Here is a 16,183-nt window from a genome sequence, read left to right as displayed (position 1 = left end):
TGTCTCTATACAGTCCATGCTTTCTAAATTATGCCATGTTTGCCATCAAATAGTTTATTGGAAATATTTATATGAGAGATCATTGACATACAAATGGCCTTGAAAAAACAGGCATTTGGTTTCTATCACTGGTGGGAATAAGTTTTTTTGAGGCATCAATGATAAGAAATAAGGCTTAACACCGGGAATTATACCCATTATCTTGGGGGCTGTGTGTATGTACCTATCTTATATATACCTATAATGGAGTATAATCTGCAAAAATAATACTGAATCACTATGCTGGACACCTGAAACATAATACTATAAATCAACTATATATACTTCAATAAAAGAAAAAAAAAGGCTTAAAAGGTTAGCGTCATTGTTACTTAATTCAAAATCCACATCTAGAAAACAAATGTCTCTGGAAAGCAATTAAAAGTAATTAAGGTCATATAATTTGTTCCTTCTCTTTCAGTTTATGTAAGAGCTAGACTGTGAATGTCTTGAAGATACAGACGTCATCTGTTTGTCATTTTTTAAGTCAATGCCTCTAAAAATTCTTGGTTCTTTGTATTAATAGAAACACCAACAAAATATAAATATACAGAAACCATCATTATTTCTTTACACTCATTAGGCAAAAGTATTCCTTTATTTAGATTTTATTACTTACATTTAGTTTTTTATCCATACATTTAGAGGAATCTACAAACACTAACTTATTAGCCATTCCAGAAAGATACATGGATAAAAAAAGTATAAGAGGAAGAAATACAGATACTATACTAAAGGTACACTTCTTCACCTAAAATGCAACTAATCATCTATTTAGTTGTTATATTAGTCTGTTTGCTGCTGTAACAAATTATCACAAACTCAGTGGCTTAAAACAACACCAGTTTATTATCTTTTGGTTCTGTAGGTCTGAAGTTTGACATGGGTCTCATGGGCTAAATTCAAGCTCTCAGCACGGCTGCGTTCCTTTCTGAGGCACTAGGGAGGAATGCTTCCTTGCCTTTTCCATTTTCTAGAGGCTACCTGCATTCCTTGGTTGATGTCCCCTTCCTCCTTCAAAGCCAGTAAAAGTGGGTCAAGTCCTTCTTACATTGCATCACTCTGACCTCTTCTTTTACCTCCCTCTTCCACTTTTAAGGACCCTTATGATTATACTGGGCCCACCCAGATAATCCAGGAAAACCTCCCCAACTCAGGACCTCAACTTAAGGTCCTTAACTTAATCACATCTGCAAAGTCCTTTTTATTTATTTATTTATTTATTTATTTTTAGCTGTGTTGGGTCTTCGTTTCTGCGTGAGGGCTTTCTCTAGTTGCGGCGATCGGGGGCCACTCTTCATTGCGGTGCGCGGGCCTCTCACTATCGTGGCCTCTCTTGTTGCGGAGCACAGGCTCCAGACGCGCAGGCTCAGTAGTTGTGGCTCACGGGCCCAGCTGCTCCGCGGCATGTGGGCTCTTCCCAGACCAGGGCTCAAACCCGTGTCCCCTGCACTGGCAGGCAGACTCTCAACCACTGCGCCACCAAGGAAGCCCTGCAAAGTCCTTTTATAACGTAACGAAACATATCCACAGGTTCTGGGAATTAAGACATTGATATCTTTGGGTAACCATTATTCTGCCTATCACAGTTGCCCTTATCTTCAAAGCATAGTAAATTGAGCCTAAACTGGAGGAGTGGTGGGGCATACTAATGGTTTAAACAGAGTACGTAGAATTTGGGATGAAAAATTCCTCCTTTTTGTTGTCATATTTTTACTGACATTCTATTTTGAAGATGAACCATAATTAGATACATGGAATAATAGGAGAAATAGGTTGCCATTCAAAACCATGATAGGAAATAGAACTATCTAAATGAATCTGTCAATTTTCAAATCTGAACAGAAACCAAAAAAGCTTATTTTGTCCTTTCTTTTTACACATTGTTCTGCCATAGCACTCAGCAACTACTATTCATACAAAAGCCACAGCCTATATCATAAAATTGGGTATTGTACTAATTCAAACTACAGAAAAGGTAGCTGGGAAGACTATACCAGGGCATAATGACCATGAGTTTTTATGAACCTTTAAACTAAAATATCCAAAGAAACATTATATACATATATGTGGTTAAGAAAACAAACCTCCTTTTTGAAAGGTCCAAATTCAAAATGAAATTATGTCACTACATTATAAGACTGACTTTTGCTTAATTCCCCAGAACAACATTCTGTCCAGTGTTTAACTTTTTCAATTTAGCATTATATCTTTTTTGACTCCAAGACAGAAGACTGATGTTTGATGTACTCAAGTTATAGCCAGCATTTACCAATTCTTTGATTCGACTTTTTAAAGTGCTTATGCTTGAATCCAAAATCTGAGGATTTTCAATTATTTGTGAAATGCTAATTTTTTCTTCTATGAGGCAGTCTATTTTATCACTAAACTTTTTCTGTCCCAAGAAGATCACATCTGGACAGCTTAAAACAAACTTCCGTATCTCTTCTGCAGTACACCCAAGAGAGAACAGTCTTTCTTTGATATTTGTGTAGTTTCTTCTCATACAATCATTGGAAAGGTCTAGGATTTTAGCTCCTGGACCACATATCAAAACAAGCACCTGCTCATTGTTCAAGTTGAAAGCTGACTGTAAAAATTCAATATTAGTTTTTACCCGTTTGGTGCTCTGAATTAAGATGAAAGGGTTTTTAAAAATTATCTTCTTGACAAAACCTGTGGGATCATTGTGACCCAAAGACAAACAGACTCCTTGCAAAAATTCAACCATCTGTTTATTCAGATCAAGACTATTGGAGAAGGTACGCGGGGCATTGGTCAACAATCGACAAAGGCATTTACGGGTCAATCCAACTGAGTAGAGGAACTCCATATTTTTCTCTAAGTTTAGGTTGTTACTGGACCGAAAAAAAGATTCAGGAGAACGTTCCAAAATAGCTACAATTTCAAGGTCTGATGTCACAATTCTTCTCCACAGATCCCACCGATTTGAAAGACTTTCAGGTGTGCGTGTCATGGCTCGTGGATATCTTGATATGATGCTAGCAATCACTTCTTTGCTAGCTCCTTTAGACAGAAGGAATGTCTTCAGGTTCTGCTCATTAGTACCTGTCCTATTAAAAACTCCAGGCTGTCGTTTCCTTGCCATGTCAACATCTACTCCCATAGTAAGTAAGTTATTCAGCAGTTCTTCATTTTCCAAAGGTTCACTGTCTGCATTATCACATTTCATACTGAAAAGCCTAAATGAAACTGATTTAAAGAGGATTTCTGCTGAAAATCGGATCATCCAACATCTTGAACCAAAAAGAAAGTTACTTCTCATACACAAGAGGTTTCTTGGTGCCATAATGGTCAGGTAGCCCAAACCTTTTGGAACGCTGTATAAAACAACATATACAATATTATACAAACACACACGTTAAACAGACAAAAGACCATATTGTGACCCTGTAGTATCATGGTCATCTCTGTAAGAAAACACCTAGGGAACCAGCTCTCCTGGTGCTGTGGTAACAATTCTGCCACCACACTCCCACTCCCTAGCTCACTGCTTCTGATTATCTGTGGGTCAGGGGCCACTTCTATTCTTAGCATAAAGAAAAGCAGTACAGCAACATCAGTGCCCCAGAATTATTCCTGCCTTTACCTTCTTCTTTTTATTTGGCCTTGCCTGCCTTGGCTACCCAAAACCAATTGCCCCTCTCCATCTCTGCTTTATCTTCCTGGTTTCCAAACCTTTGGCTTATTCCTACCAACTGATGCTTTCAATTCTGCCTTGTCTTCTAACTTCCTAGATCTTTGGCCTTGCCTCTGCCCATAGACACCAGACTTCTTTGCCTCTGTTCTCACTTCCTGGTTATCAAACTCTAAATCTAGGGGACTTCCCTGGTGGCACAGTGTTTAAGAATCCGCCTGCCAATGCAGGTAACATGGGTTCTACCCCTGGTCCGGGAAGATCCCACATGCCGCGGAGCAACTAAGCCCGTGCACAACTACTTAGCCTGTGCTCTAGAGCCCGCGAGCCACAACTACTGAAGCCCACGTGCCTAGAGCCCATGCTCCACAACAAGAGAAGCCACCACAATGAGAAGCCTGCGCAACAAAACGAAGAGTAGCCCTCACTCGCCGCAACTAGAGAAAGCCCACGCGCAGCAAGGAAGACCCAACACAGCCAAAAAAAAAAAAAAAAAAAAATTTTTTTAAAAACCTCTAAATCTAGCCCTGAAAACCAACACTTCGTACTACCTAATTTCCACCTTGAACACCTTTTTCTAGATTCATGGTACTCTTTAAACCCATGCTATCATTAGAACCTTAATTCTTATCTTACATAGCTCCTGATCCCAATCTCCATGTCACTCAATTTACCCTAATGTCCCCTTGGTTCTTGGGTTAACCCAACAACTCCAAACCAACTTTCATCTTCATAATGATCTAGCTGGGATATTTCATACACACAGTCCACCGCATGTGGAACTATACAGAGATGGGATGTAAACATTTTAAAAGTTACTTTTGCCATTCTCCTCACCACCATTTTATAAAAGACTAACTCAGGGCTCTCTGCATCTGTGTCACAACACATGTAACTTTGACAAAGTGACTAAAACCTTGATAACTCATTTTCCTGATCATTTAGAAATAGGGCATAAAATGGATGAACTTATACATAGTAATCATAGGTCCCTACTAAAACAAGCACCTCTATTTATAGGAAATATTTTATGAGAAAATCGACAGAAAAGTTTTCTTCTGTTATCCAGCCTGTCAGATGGTTTATGTTCCTAAGTTGCTTGTGGTCTGAGTCCTACAACAACACATAATACTTTAACTGTATTTTCTCCTTTTCAGACTATACAGCTGTGAAAAAGTTAGTTCTTGATTCCTAATTACTTACAACAGGCTCTTATCACTTAAAAGAGGCATTTCCCTTCTCCTCTCTGCTAATTAAGCATAAAATAGAAAATAGAGATAGATGGTTCCAACTCACCACTAGTATCTCTGGGCTTGAGATACTGCTTTCAAGATCCATATAAGGAAAGCTCCTCTGTGTCTGTCCTTTTAATTACTCTAAACTAACAAGAACTTGGATTATGCCTACAGGCTGGGAACATTCCTGTAACTCAGATAATCCACCAATCATCAAAGAATTAACAAAAGATTCCAAAACTATAGATTCAAATAACATTCTAACAAAACGCAAGACACTCACAAAGTAAACATCAACAGCAAAAGCACATTTTAGGTTGCCCTATACTCTGAGTTCATTATTCTTCATGTCTCCATAATCCCACATACTACTCTATAACTACATACTCTTCCAAAACTGCATGAAGATAGAAACTTAAAAATAAGATCCTCCTAACTAAAGAATGAAGGCTTTACCTTGCCCTGCTCAACAATCTGCTCTCTCTTCCAGATGCTCAGGGTGACCTCTACTGGATAATGGGACAGAACACTGACAGCTGTAGATAAAACCAGTGCTTTCCAAAGAGGGGTGCGAGATGATCCAATGGGACGCAGGATGAAAACAGTAAAACTCCAATTTATATTTGTCTTGGCCTTTTAAAATTTCTACTTTTCACATGTTTCATAATGTAAAAATGTATACAATATAATAGTACTATAAAACATGTATATAACTAATTAGTAAATAAATATACCTATATTGGAGGTACATTTATAAACCTTTTTATTAAGATTGTACACATTCAAAAATGTCTATGACTACTACTCTAGACTACACTCTACTCTTGAGAAACAGGGCTGAACAAGTCACAGAAAGTTCAAAAGAAATTCTACTGATGACAAACTAAAAGAAAGTAAAAATATATGCCAAATATCTTAACAAAAGAGGAATAAATTAAGGTTTCTCCTGAATCTGTCAAAGGGGGATTTTGTCTTTGTGTATAATTTATTCTCCATGGAAATATCTTTCACACAATTTAATATGTCCAAAACCAAACTGAGCATCCTTCCCAGCCCCCAAACCAGCCCTCCTCTGATTAATGAAATCACTATTACTCAGTAATCACTCATGATAAAAAAAATCTGAAAGTAAGCTTTGGGTTTTTTTCTCTTCCTCAACCCCACAGTCATTAAATCATGTAGATTCAGCTTCTTCAGTATCTCTGAAATCCAATCTCTCTACTCTTTGCTATTCTCTCAGACTATAACAGCCGCTTAACTTGCTTCTCTAACATCAGTCACTCAAAACTGCCCCCACAGTACACCTGTAAAACAAAGATGTGATCATGTCCCTCATTCCCTGATTAAAGACCTCTGTAGCTCTCCCCTAGAAGGTAAAATCTTCAGACTGACCTTTCTAGCTATCTCTTCTATTCTACAACCTCACAACAAAGCACCATTGCTCTCAAATCTCTGGTCCTCAACATCCTTGACCATTCTTGTCTCCCTGCCTTTTTTTAAGTTGTTCTGTCTTTCAGAAAGGCCTATCCCCCTAATGTCTATCCACAGTACAAGATCCCATTCAAACAGTATCTTCCCACAAACCTTTAACTTAAGAAATACTTGAAGTTGAAGTGAATCATTTGTTTTATAGTAATTTGTTACTAAGGAGTCTAAAACTAAGTGTTCTATTTACATAGGGGAAAAAAGAGCTGAACTGGACTTAGAACTAGCAACAAAAATTTGGTTTTGATTACAATACTATAAATGCAATAAAATGACCCCCCCAAAATGGTATGAACAGTCTTAGCTAAGCCTAAAAACAATGGTAACTAGTATCAACAGTTGGTAAACATATGAAGAAATGGGGGGAATTCTCAAATATTACTGTTGGAAAGGAATTTGGTACCATCCATCATATCTTTCAACCCAGCATTTCTACTTCTTGGAGATTATCCAAAGGAAATAAAAGACAAGAATACACATTTGTTATTAAAAAAAAAAAAAAAAAAAAAAGATGACCATTATAATATTACTTGCTACAGCAAAAAAGAAGGAACCCAAATTGCCACCAATAGTAGAATGATTAATAAATAGTGGTACATGTATACAATATAATACTACACAGCCTCCTTTTAAAAATGAGGCAGATCTAACACAATAGAAAGATGTCCAAGACATTCTAAGTGGCAACCTGCTTAACAGTACAGTGGCTAGGATAATACCACTTAAATAAAAAGGGGGGAGGGGACATTAATATATACAGAGAGGGGAAAAAATAGAGTAACAGTTATTTTTCAGTTTTCAACACAAAAAAAGTTAAGCCTGATGAATATCAATTTATTTTACTCCTTTAGCATCCAATCTCCATTCAAAATACTCCTATTACATCTAGCGTGGTGAATAAATATTTAAGCAACCTAATGCAAGAAGTACCAACTGCCTCAATCTACAAATTTCAAAACTAATTAATATTCCATAACTTATTTCCATCTGTCTCTCAAATTGACGTTTTTAATTACCAAAGCCACTATTCCAAGAGCTAAAAGCCAAAATTAACAAATACACTGAAAATCTCTGTACCTGTAACTTGTAAGGTCTAAGGAATAAAGGAAGATTTACGAGCCCCTCTGCTCCACAATTCCCCGGACAAAGGGGCTTTTAATGGAAATGGGTAATCACTGGTTCCAGGATTCTACATTCCAGTTAGTCTTCCTTTGACAAAACGAGCTAAGTTTGGAGATCTTTACAGCAATGAACTTCTCACCTCATTTGTCTTAAGGAAAGAGAACTTTGCATTCCTCCAGAAAAGCTGAAAAATAGCTGTTCCTAGAAATGGAAAAATAAAAGGGGGGGGACAAAATAACGTCAGGACTTGTAATACAGAATAAGGAGCTCAATCTCAGCTAACACTGCATAATGTTCTCGTGAGATGCATAACCTCTTGTATACTAGGCATCTCTCAGAGATACTGAGAAGAAAATGGCAAGTACAAGCCCGCGTATGAGAGGTAAAGGCAGCAGAATCACAGTATAATTTGTAAAACCAGAACTAAGTGCTTCACACACATTATCTTACTTAACATCCACAACTTAAAAAGTCGGCATCATTTCTAAAATTACAAAATCAGAAAAAGCGCCGAGCTCCCTTACTAGCTTGACTTAGCTCGCTGAAGCAAGGTTCGAACCCAGTTGAGTCTTTTAACTCAAAAATTCCACGGGTATTTCCACGGGTTCTTCCATCCCTCTTCCTCCCCCAAAGAAACTCTGCAAGGGGCTGCACGGGAATGGGACTCCGTTACACATCACAGTCACCCAGACCCGCTTCTAAAAAGAAAAAGCACACCGGCAGCGAGTCACCGACCTCAACCTGGATTATAACTGGGCGCTGTAGATACTTCGACTTTCCCTTTTGGGGTCTGGCGAAGAACAGACGGACGGAAGTAGACAGGAATAACTTCCGGAGAGGGGCAGCGCACAGAAGTGACGTCACCCTCCTGGCGCCCCCCGGCGGCCACGCGGCCGCCTTCCATAGCCTGACGCTAGGGCCCCGGCAGAGGGCAGCAGGAGACCGCGGTGAGCGCGGGGAACCGGTCTTCAGGTCTGATTTTGGAGGGCGGGGCGGGACCCGGAGCTTTTCCGAGACCCAGTCAAAGGCCCAGAGTCGCTGCGGGGATCCGTTGCCTGCAGGCGACACACGGTGGGAAAGTCACTGTTATATACGTGAAGTTTGCAGCCTGATAGGATGATTACGCTTATTAATGTGATTAACATGGCGTGGATGAAAACCTCCGCGTTTGGTGCAGGAAAACGCGTGTGAACAGCTCCAGGTTTTCGTTATTGAACTACCTGGTAAATCCTGAAGTGTGGCTGCTAGTCCGAATTCAGTCAGCCTTCAGTACGAGAAGCAATTCTAGTGTGCTTCGACTTAAGTGCTTACAATACAAATTACTTCTGGTTCTTTTGAAATTGTGACGAATTTGTGCTATTTAAATCAAAGTTTTGGGACTTCCCTGGCAGTCCTGTGGTTAAGACTGCGCTCCCAATGCAGGGGGCATGGCTTCCATCCCTGGTGGGGGAACTAGGATCCGGCGTGCCCCAGGGCGCAGCCAAAAAATTAAAAATAATAATAAATAAATAAAAGTTTCAGTAGAAACAATCTCCGCAGCCAGTGCGTTTTTGTCACCTCTGGGGGTGTCGCCTTAAACCTTCGTGGTCCCCTCAGTCCCCAAAAGAAGGCTTATACATAGATTAATGAGATAATCATCAGGTTGCCACTTATCTTCTGGAGGAAGTGGTAGTTTAGTCCTTGGAAAAACAGAGAGATGGGGAGAGGGTTGATCCTGAATTCTACTACAAGGAAGAATTTCCTTCATTACCCTCTTCTATGTAGGAGCATAGTGGTAGAATTTTCTTCATCCCATTTCTGCACCAATGAACCAATTAATGTTTTATCCTCACTCTGTCCCTTAGATGACTCCTAGCTGGTTTGTTGTCGTCACTTTGTTTTGAATTAACGTTCTATTTTGTTGGTTTATAAGGATAAAGATTTACCTTTGAGACTTTACTAATAATCTATCTTTTAAGTGAAACGATTTACTCCAGTTCCTCCAGGTTAAAAAAAAATTGTCTGGAAAAATTAGAAATGGTCTCTTTATGTGAGTTTCTAAAATATATTTCTGCATGGAAGGAGCTCATATAACCCAGTTAATATTTACTATTATATATAAGTATATAAATTTATGTATATAAGCATGTAAATATTATATCTACAAACTGCCTTACAATCAGAATGTAAAACAATAAAATCTTTTTTAGGAATCATTAAACTTCAGACTTTATGAAGACATTTGGGATTATGGAGCCTCAGTCTTCTCCTTTTACAGATGAGACACTGAAACCCTTAGAGTAGAAGCCAGCAAGAGAATGCACGTCTTATGACTCCTTGACCAGTAAGTTTTCTGTGATTTATACCACATGCTTTGTTGTACTGACATAGATTATCAAAGGTTCTTTCAGACTTACTTAAGCAACCTCGCTGTTTATTTGTGATGTCATGTAGGCAAAGGAGATTGGTCCTTTTGAAAATAAGTTCCATATTTCCTATCCCAAATTTTCTGATTACAAATATACTTTAAATACATATTATAAAACACTGAATAAGAAAAGTTTAATAATGGTTGGATTATAACAGTGTATTATTGATTCCTTTTTTCCTTCTCATATTTCTGCAAAGAGGTTTAATCATTAATGATTTGTGAAGTGTTGTCATTACCTTCAATAAGACCAAGGACCATTACTTGGTTGTCATTGGTGGTGTGTTAGAATGGAACCTGTATATACCTTGCCTGTATTTTATTCATTATTCACTATATCCTGCCTGCCACCACCATTTTCAGGATGGGGGGGATATAGTGGAAAACAAAACAAAGCCCTGCCCTCCTAGGATAATATTATCCCTCCTGGGATATTATTTCCAGGCATAGGTCTCACTCAGCCTGAGTATCTGCTCATCTACATGCTGTCCCAAGACCATAGCTGACCCAAGGCCCTACTAAAATGATGTAATTAAGTAAAAGAAAGTGTGGTTAGAAACACTGGGGGGCTGTGTGTGGGAGAAGATCAGTGGCAGGGAGTAAGCGATGATGAAGGAACAAAGAGGAAAAGGAATGAGATTAAGTAGTAGCAACATGGTAGAGGACAATTTTTCCTAGAAGCTGTTCTAAAGTTTTCATCTTTCTGGATTTTTAATAAAGGCTAAAGTAACTCAGTTTTTAAGTCGAAATTATATTGTCATATATCTCTTTTACAATTCTCTTTCTTTTCTGAAACCATGGTGATATTGGATGGTATATGTATTTTTAAATGACCTTACTTGGGGAAAGAAGAAGTTGCTAAATTGAATTGGATCTCTCCTTCCCCAACCCCCTTTTTATTTGAAAGTCTGTTGCAGGGAAAGGATAGACTCTGGAGCCCTCCTTCCTCAAATTGGACTTAGACACTCAGGGGATGGGCTGAAAGTCAAGTACGAATACAGTATCTGTGCTATATTCAGAAGCACCTCTGCCTTTTTATAACTAAGGTTGTTTCTTTGTTCTTGTTTTGGTTTTTTTACTGTGCCAAAGGTACTTGCCTGACCAGCTCTGCCCAGGAAATGTCCTTAGTTTTTCATGTAAATAGACTTCCAGCAAACCACAAGCCTTCGGTTGACCACTCATGTTTGAATCTCAGAAGACCCAATTAACGTCAAAAAGGAAGTGGTCCTCCATTCCCCCACTCCCTGTTCAATAAAACAACACCCACAGACTCCTGGACTCAGTGGACAAATGGATCACCCACGCCCCGTTAACTTCCTAGACAGAGTACCAGCTTCCTACAAGTCTCACTTGAGGGCCTTCAGAGGAGCATCAGGTCTCTACCCAGAACTCTCTTCCTCCATTCTCTTGCCTGGCCGTTTGGTTTGCATGAAAACAAATGGAAAAGCTACAAATTGCTTAAGGCTGAGTAAAGCAGTAAAGTTACTCAGATAGTCCAAGTGGTTAATATTCTTTCTGTTTGCAAGCAAATAAAAGAGCTAGCTTTCCCCCCTTTTGAAAACAATTGTTTTTAATAACCTTAGATTTATGAAGAGTTTCCTGCTGGCAACTTTCTTTCTCTGAAATGTGCCTAACCAGGGTCTAGAAAGACTTCCTGAGTCAGCTTTCCTACTTCCAGGCTCATTACCACAAGGGTATGTGGCAAGGAACTGGATGCTTAGCCTGGCAAATTTGCTGATTCCAGACCCGATATGATCCTGGATTCTCATGGTAGTTAGATCGCCACCATCAGCAGGATAGAGTTGGCTAAGAGAAACGCCATAATACTTGAGACTCCATTCAGTCTGGTGAGTTTAAGTACCTTTTGAGTTGTTTGATCCTATGTTACCCTGCCTTCTATTACCATGAAGCAGTTCTTAATTACTGGTAGAAAATGTTATCTTACCGCAGAGCAGGGGAGCAAATATTCACAAGATGGAATACAATCTGCCTTTACAAAATTATCTCCCTTCCTGTTTACAGTATATCTTGAAATTCCACCTTTAGAGATTTATCGCTTGGTATTTATAGCATGGTGATTTTAAATCAGAAACATATTTGAAAGGGAAAACAAATTAAGCCAACAGTCAGCAAACTTTTTCTATAAAGGGCCAGATAGTAAATATTTTAGGCTTTTGTGAGCCACATACTATCTCTGTTACACAGTCTTTTTTTTCCCTCTTTCTTTTTTTACAACTCTTTAAAAATGTAAAAACTGTTCTTAGCTCAAGGGCAGCCTGGCCACTGGCCATAGTCTGCCCACACCTGCATTAAACTATAATGAGCTACTCACATATATCTGTAACTTAGTTTGTTGACTTAAAGACATCCAAAGAATAGGAATTTTGAGAGAAAGAACTCAAAAGAGAAAAATATTAATAATATTTGAAAACATTCATATAACAGTATCTACTAGGTACTAGTCTAATCACTTCACCTATATTGATTTAATTCTGTGGTAGAAATAATATTATCTCCATTTTACAGAAGAGGAAACTGAGGTAGAGGCTAAGTAACTTGCCCAAGCTCACACAGCTAGTAAGTGATTGGAAACTAAGTAGTCCAGCACCAGAGTCTATAATCATAATTGCTTTGCTGACACTCAGAGAGAAATATTTTAATTCACCATAGAAAATACAAAAATAGAAATATTTTTCTATAGAAATTAAAAAGGGGGGACAAAAATTCACCCATAATTCCATCACCTAGAAATAATCACTATTCACATTTTATTTATGTCCTTTTGGTTTATATTCTTCCAGAATATTCTTATAGATAAAATTATTTTTCTTATTCAGTTCTATGAGGTAGGTATTATAGTTTTTCAGATGAGGAAGTTGAGGCTTAGATAGATTAAGTGACTTTTTCAAGACCATAAAGCTAATATGTGTATGGAACCAGGATTTCAACCCGGGTGGTAGCTTCCAGAACCTGTCCTCCTAACTCCAGGCCTATACTATATTCAAGTTTATACTTAACTTGTCACACTTAAAATGTCCTTTTCCATCTCTTTTTTATAAAGAACAGTCACCCATGTTTTCTTTCAGAAAGTTATTGTTTTTCTTGTTTTTCCTTTAAATCCTTGAATTATCTGGATCTTATTTTGGAATAGAAAACATGGTAGAGATTCAGTTGTTTCTTTTTCAAATTGCTAGCCAATTATTCCAACATCATTTAATGAATAATACTTTCTTTGCCCACTGCTTTGAAATGCCACCATTATCATATACTAAACAACAAAGTAATCTTACCATTTTTGAATGACTGCATTCCATTTTGGGAAGACATTTCTTAAGGTTCTGTTGTGATCTAACTTAAGGGTTGATATGAAGAAAGGAAAGTAGGTTTCAGCTTGGTATGGGAATTTTCCTTTATGGATGATTTTTCCCTTGAAAAATAAAGGCCAAGGATTCAGGTGAGCATGTTTTAGCTCAAACTCTTCAGTTTTTATAGAAGTGTGAAAAATGGAAGCTGAGCTTGAAGGAATATCAGTGATTATCTTGTCCAACCCCCTTACTTATAGATAAGGAAACTGAGGCCTAAAATGGTAAAAATGATTTATCTAACAAATAATGTTGCTAGTTAGTGACTGTATTACACAGAATTCTTTCACTTGTAAGTGACAGATATACAACTCAAACTAATTCAAGCAAAAAAAGAGGGGATTCTCTTATAACATGGGAATGAGAGGGGCAGAAATTTCCTCAGGCATGACTATATCCAGAAATTAAATTAGGTCCACAGCTCTCTCTCTGCATCTTGTCTTATCTTCTCTCTGTATGTAGGTATGATTCTCTCAGGCTCTTCTATGGGGCAAGATACATGGCTGCAAGTATCTCTGAGGTTACATCCTTTTAACTGGTAACTCAGGGGAAAAGAGAGAAATCCTCTTAGTCTTGAATGTAAAATCCAAAATAAGGACTCTGGCTTTCTTTGAGTCATTTGACCACTCAATTATTTCAGGGCAAGAGTAAGCATGGCAGGATGTAATGTGATTGGCAGTCCCAACAGAACCATTTGGAGTAGGGGAGATGCAATTCCTCAAAGGAAGAGAAGGGTTACTATTGCTAGAATGAAGAAAGGGAAATTGGACAGACAAAAACATCTCTGTCCAACTGAGAATCACACCACACCTGGAAGTGATGCTCAGTCAGGTAACTTCAGGCTAAAGTCAGGTGTTTTGGTGTCCTGGGTAAAAGGGTTTGGAGAGACAGAGACAGAAGTCAAGAACTAGAAGAGACTCCCACAGTGGTATCTGGAAGAGAGGCCATAAGGACATCCATATCAAGTAGCAGCCTACCAGAGTTACTTTTAGATGATTTTTGTGATTGTTTTTGTTCATCTTGCTAACCCTTGTTTCCCTTATTATTACTATAATAACCTCTTTTTAAGTAAACAAAACAAAACATCTCTGCCCACTACTATAGTTGTAAAGCCAGAACTGGAATTGAGATCTTTGATCTTCCATTCCAATCCTCTTCTCATTCATCTATTCATTCATTTAGCACAGATATGTAGAGCACTCCAGCAGGATTGTATTTAGCTGCAAGTGAAGAATCACTAGTCAATGGAGTCTTACATAGCAAAAAGTCTAGAGACAGGAGTTAGTTGTTGGCACTGTTTTCTTTTTTTTTTTCTTTTCCATACAGTTTCTTATAGGATATTGAATATAGTTCCCTGTGCTATATAAGGACCTTGTTGTTGGCATTGTTTTCTAATACCACCTAGTCTCAGTTTCCCAAACATGACATTGCACGTCCTTGCCTCTGATCCTTTGCTTGCTCCTCTGCTCTCTATCTCCACTTGTTAGTCACTGTTTTAGTCCAGTAGGGCTGCTATAGCAAATACCATAGACTGGGTGATTTAAAACAACAAACATTTCTCACAGTCCTGGAGGCTGGGGAGTCCAAGATCAAGGTGCCAGCAGATTCAGTATCTGGTGAGGACCCTTCCTGGTAGACGGCTGTCTTTTCCTATGTCTTTACATGGTGGAAAGGAACAAGAGAGCTCTCCGGGGTTTCTTTTATAAGGGCAGTAATCCCATTTGTGAGGGCTTTACCATTATAATCTAATCATCTCCCAAGTTCTACTTTCTTAGCAAATTTCAAGTGTCCAATACAGTATTATTAACTATAGTCTCTGCACTGTACATTCATTCTCAGATATCTAAAGCTTTCTGCCTGGTATTAAGTGAATAAATCAATGAATAAATGATTGAACTAATTTACTGACTATGCAACTCAGCTTCCTCATCTGAACCTTATTTCTTTCAGTTGGTCATTTAATATTTATGCATCACCCAGTGGGCACCAGAGAAACAATGAAACTTAAGAAACACTCCCTGCCTTTAACAAGTCTAATGGAGATATTCACAGTCCAAAAGAAAAATGTTGAACCAGATGATATTGAAGATCCCTTCCTCCCCTAAACTTCTGTGATTCTACTGAGTGGGAGGTTTGCACTCCGTGTACTGAGGTGGTAGATTTATGATCACACAAAGATGGCTCATTCTTCCTCCCATCTTAAGCACTCAAATCAGTGCAAAAAGAATAGATTCTGATAATTTTAAATGACTGCTAACCTTGGCTAGACATTGGGAAGGGGAAATGGGTGCTGCTTGTCAAATAATCACTGAGGAGATAATTTAGGGCTGCCTCTAAGTGAAATAACAAAGAATGGGAAGCCTTACCTTACTACCATCCAGCCTTCTCGCTGCATTCTTAATTCCTGTATCTGCTAAATAGTTAGTACCCTCGTGCTTCCCACTGAGTCCCTCAAATCTCACTTTGACACTAGGCAAGCCAGCTGTGCATAAAGTGTCCCCTACTCCAAAGCTGCCTGTAGATCTTCTCTCTTCACCCTTACCCGTGAGCTGGGCACTTGACTTTTTCACATCTGTATCCCTAATAATCTGCTGTTCTCAATCCTAGCTGCACATTAACATCACCTAGGGAGCTTTCTAAACATAATGAAGCCCAGCTCTCCACCCCCAGGGATTCTGATTTAATTGGTTTGACGTGACACCCAGACATTGGTCTCATTTTTTGTTTGGTTTAGTTTTGGTTTTGGTTTTTTTAATCCTCAGCGGTGATTCTAATGTATAGCCAGAATTGAGAACTGCTGTACCTTTGAAACTGGAGTTGCTTAATTTTCCCCTACTGATAAAGCCCCACTCTGGATTCTGGGACCAATTCTGTT

The 16,183-nt window shown here is 38.5% G+C and overlaps 1 protein-coding gene across 1 annotated transcript; it reads right to left on the bottom strand.

The window, feature by feature from the left end:
• Window positions 1–621: 621 nt before the first annotated feature.
• MTERF1 (mitochondrial transcription termination factor 1) lies at window positions 622–8,347 on the bottom strand. The gene is made up of 3 exons (XM_068549145.1): window positions 8,275–8,347; window positions 7,679–7,740; window positions 622–3,380 (listed from the first exon to the last, which is right to left on the bottom strand). Exons 2-3 carry the CDS (start codon window positions 7,708–7,710, stop codon window positions 2,192–2,194), a joined length of 1,221 nt encoding a protein of 406 aa, XP_068405246.1. The 5' UTR covers window positions 7,711–7,740; window positions 8,275–8,347; the 3' UTR covers window positions 622–2,191.
• Window positions 8,348–16,183: the final 7,836 nt, after the last annotated feature.

This window comes from Eschrichtius robustus, chromosome 8, assembly GCF_028021215.1.
Source record: "Eschrichtius robustus isolate mEscRob2 chromosome 8, mEscRob2.pri, whole genome shotgun sequence".
Taxonomy (NCBI): domain Eukaryota; kingdom Metazoa; phylum Chordata; class Mammalia; order Artiodactyla; family Eschrichtiidae; genus Eschrichtius; species Eschrichtius robustus.
This window is presented reverse-complemented; position numbering and strand designations above follow the sequence as displayed.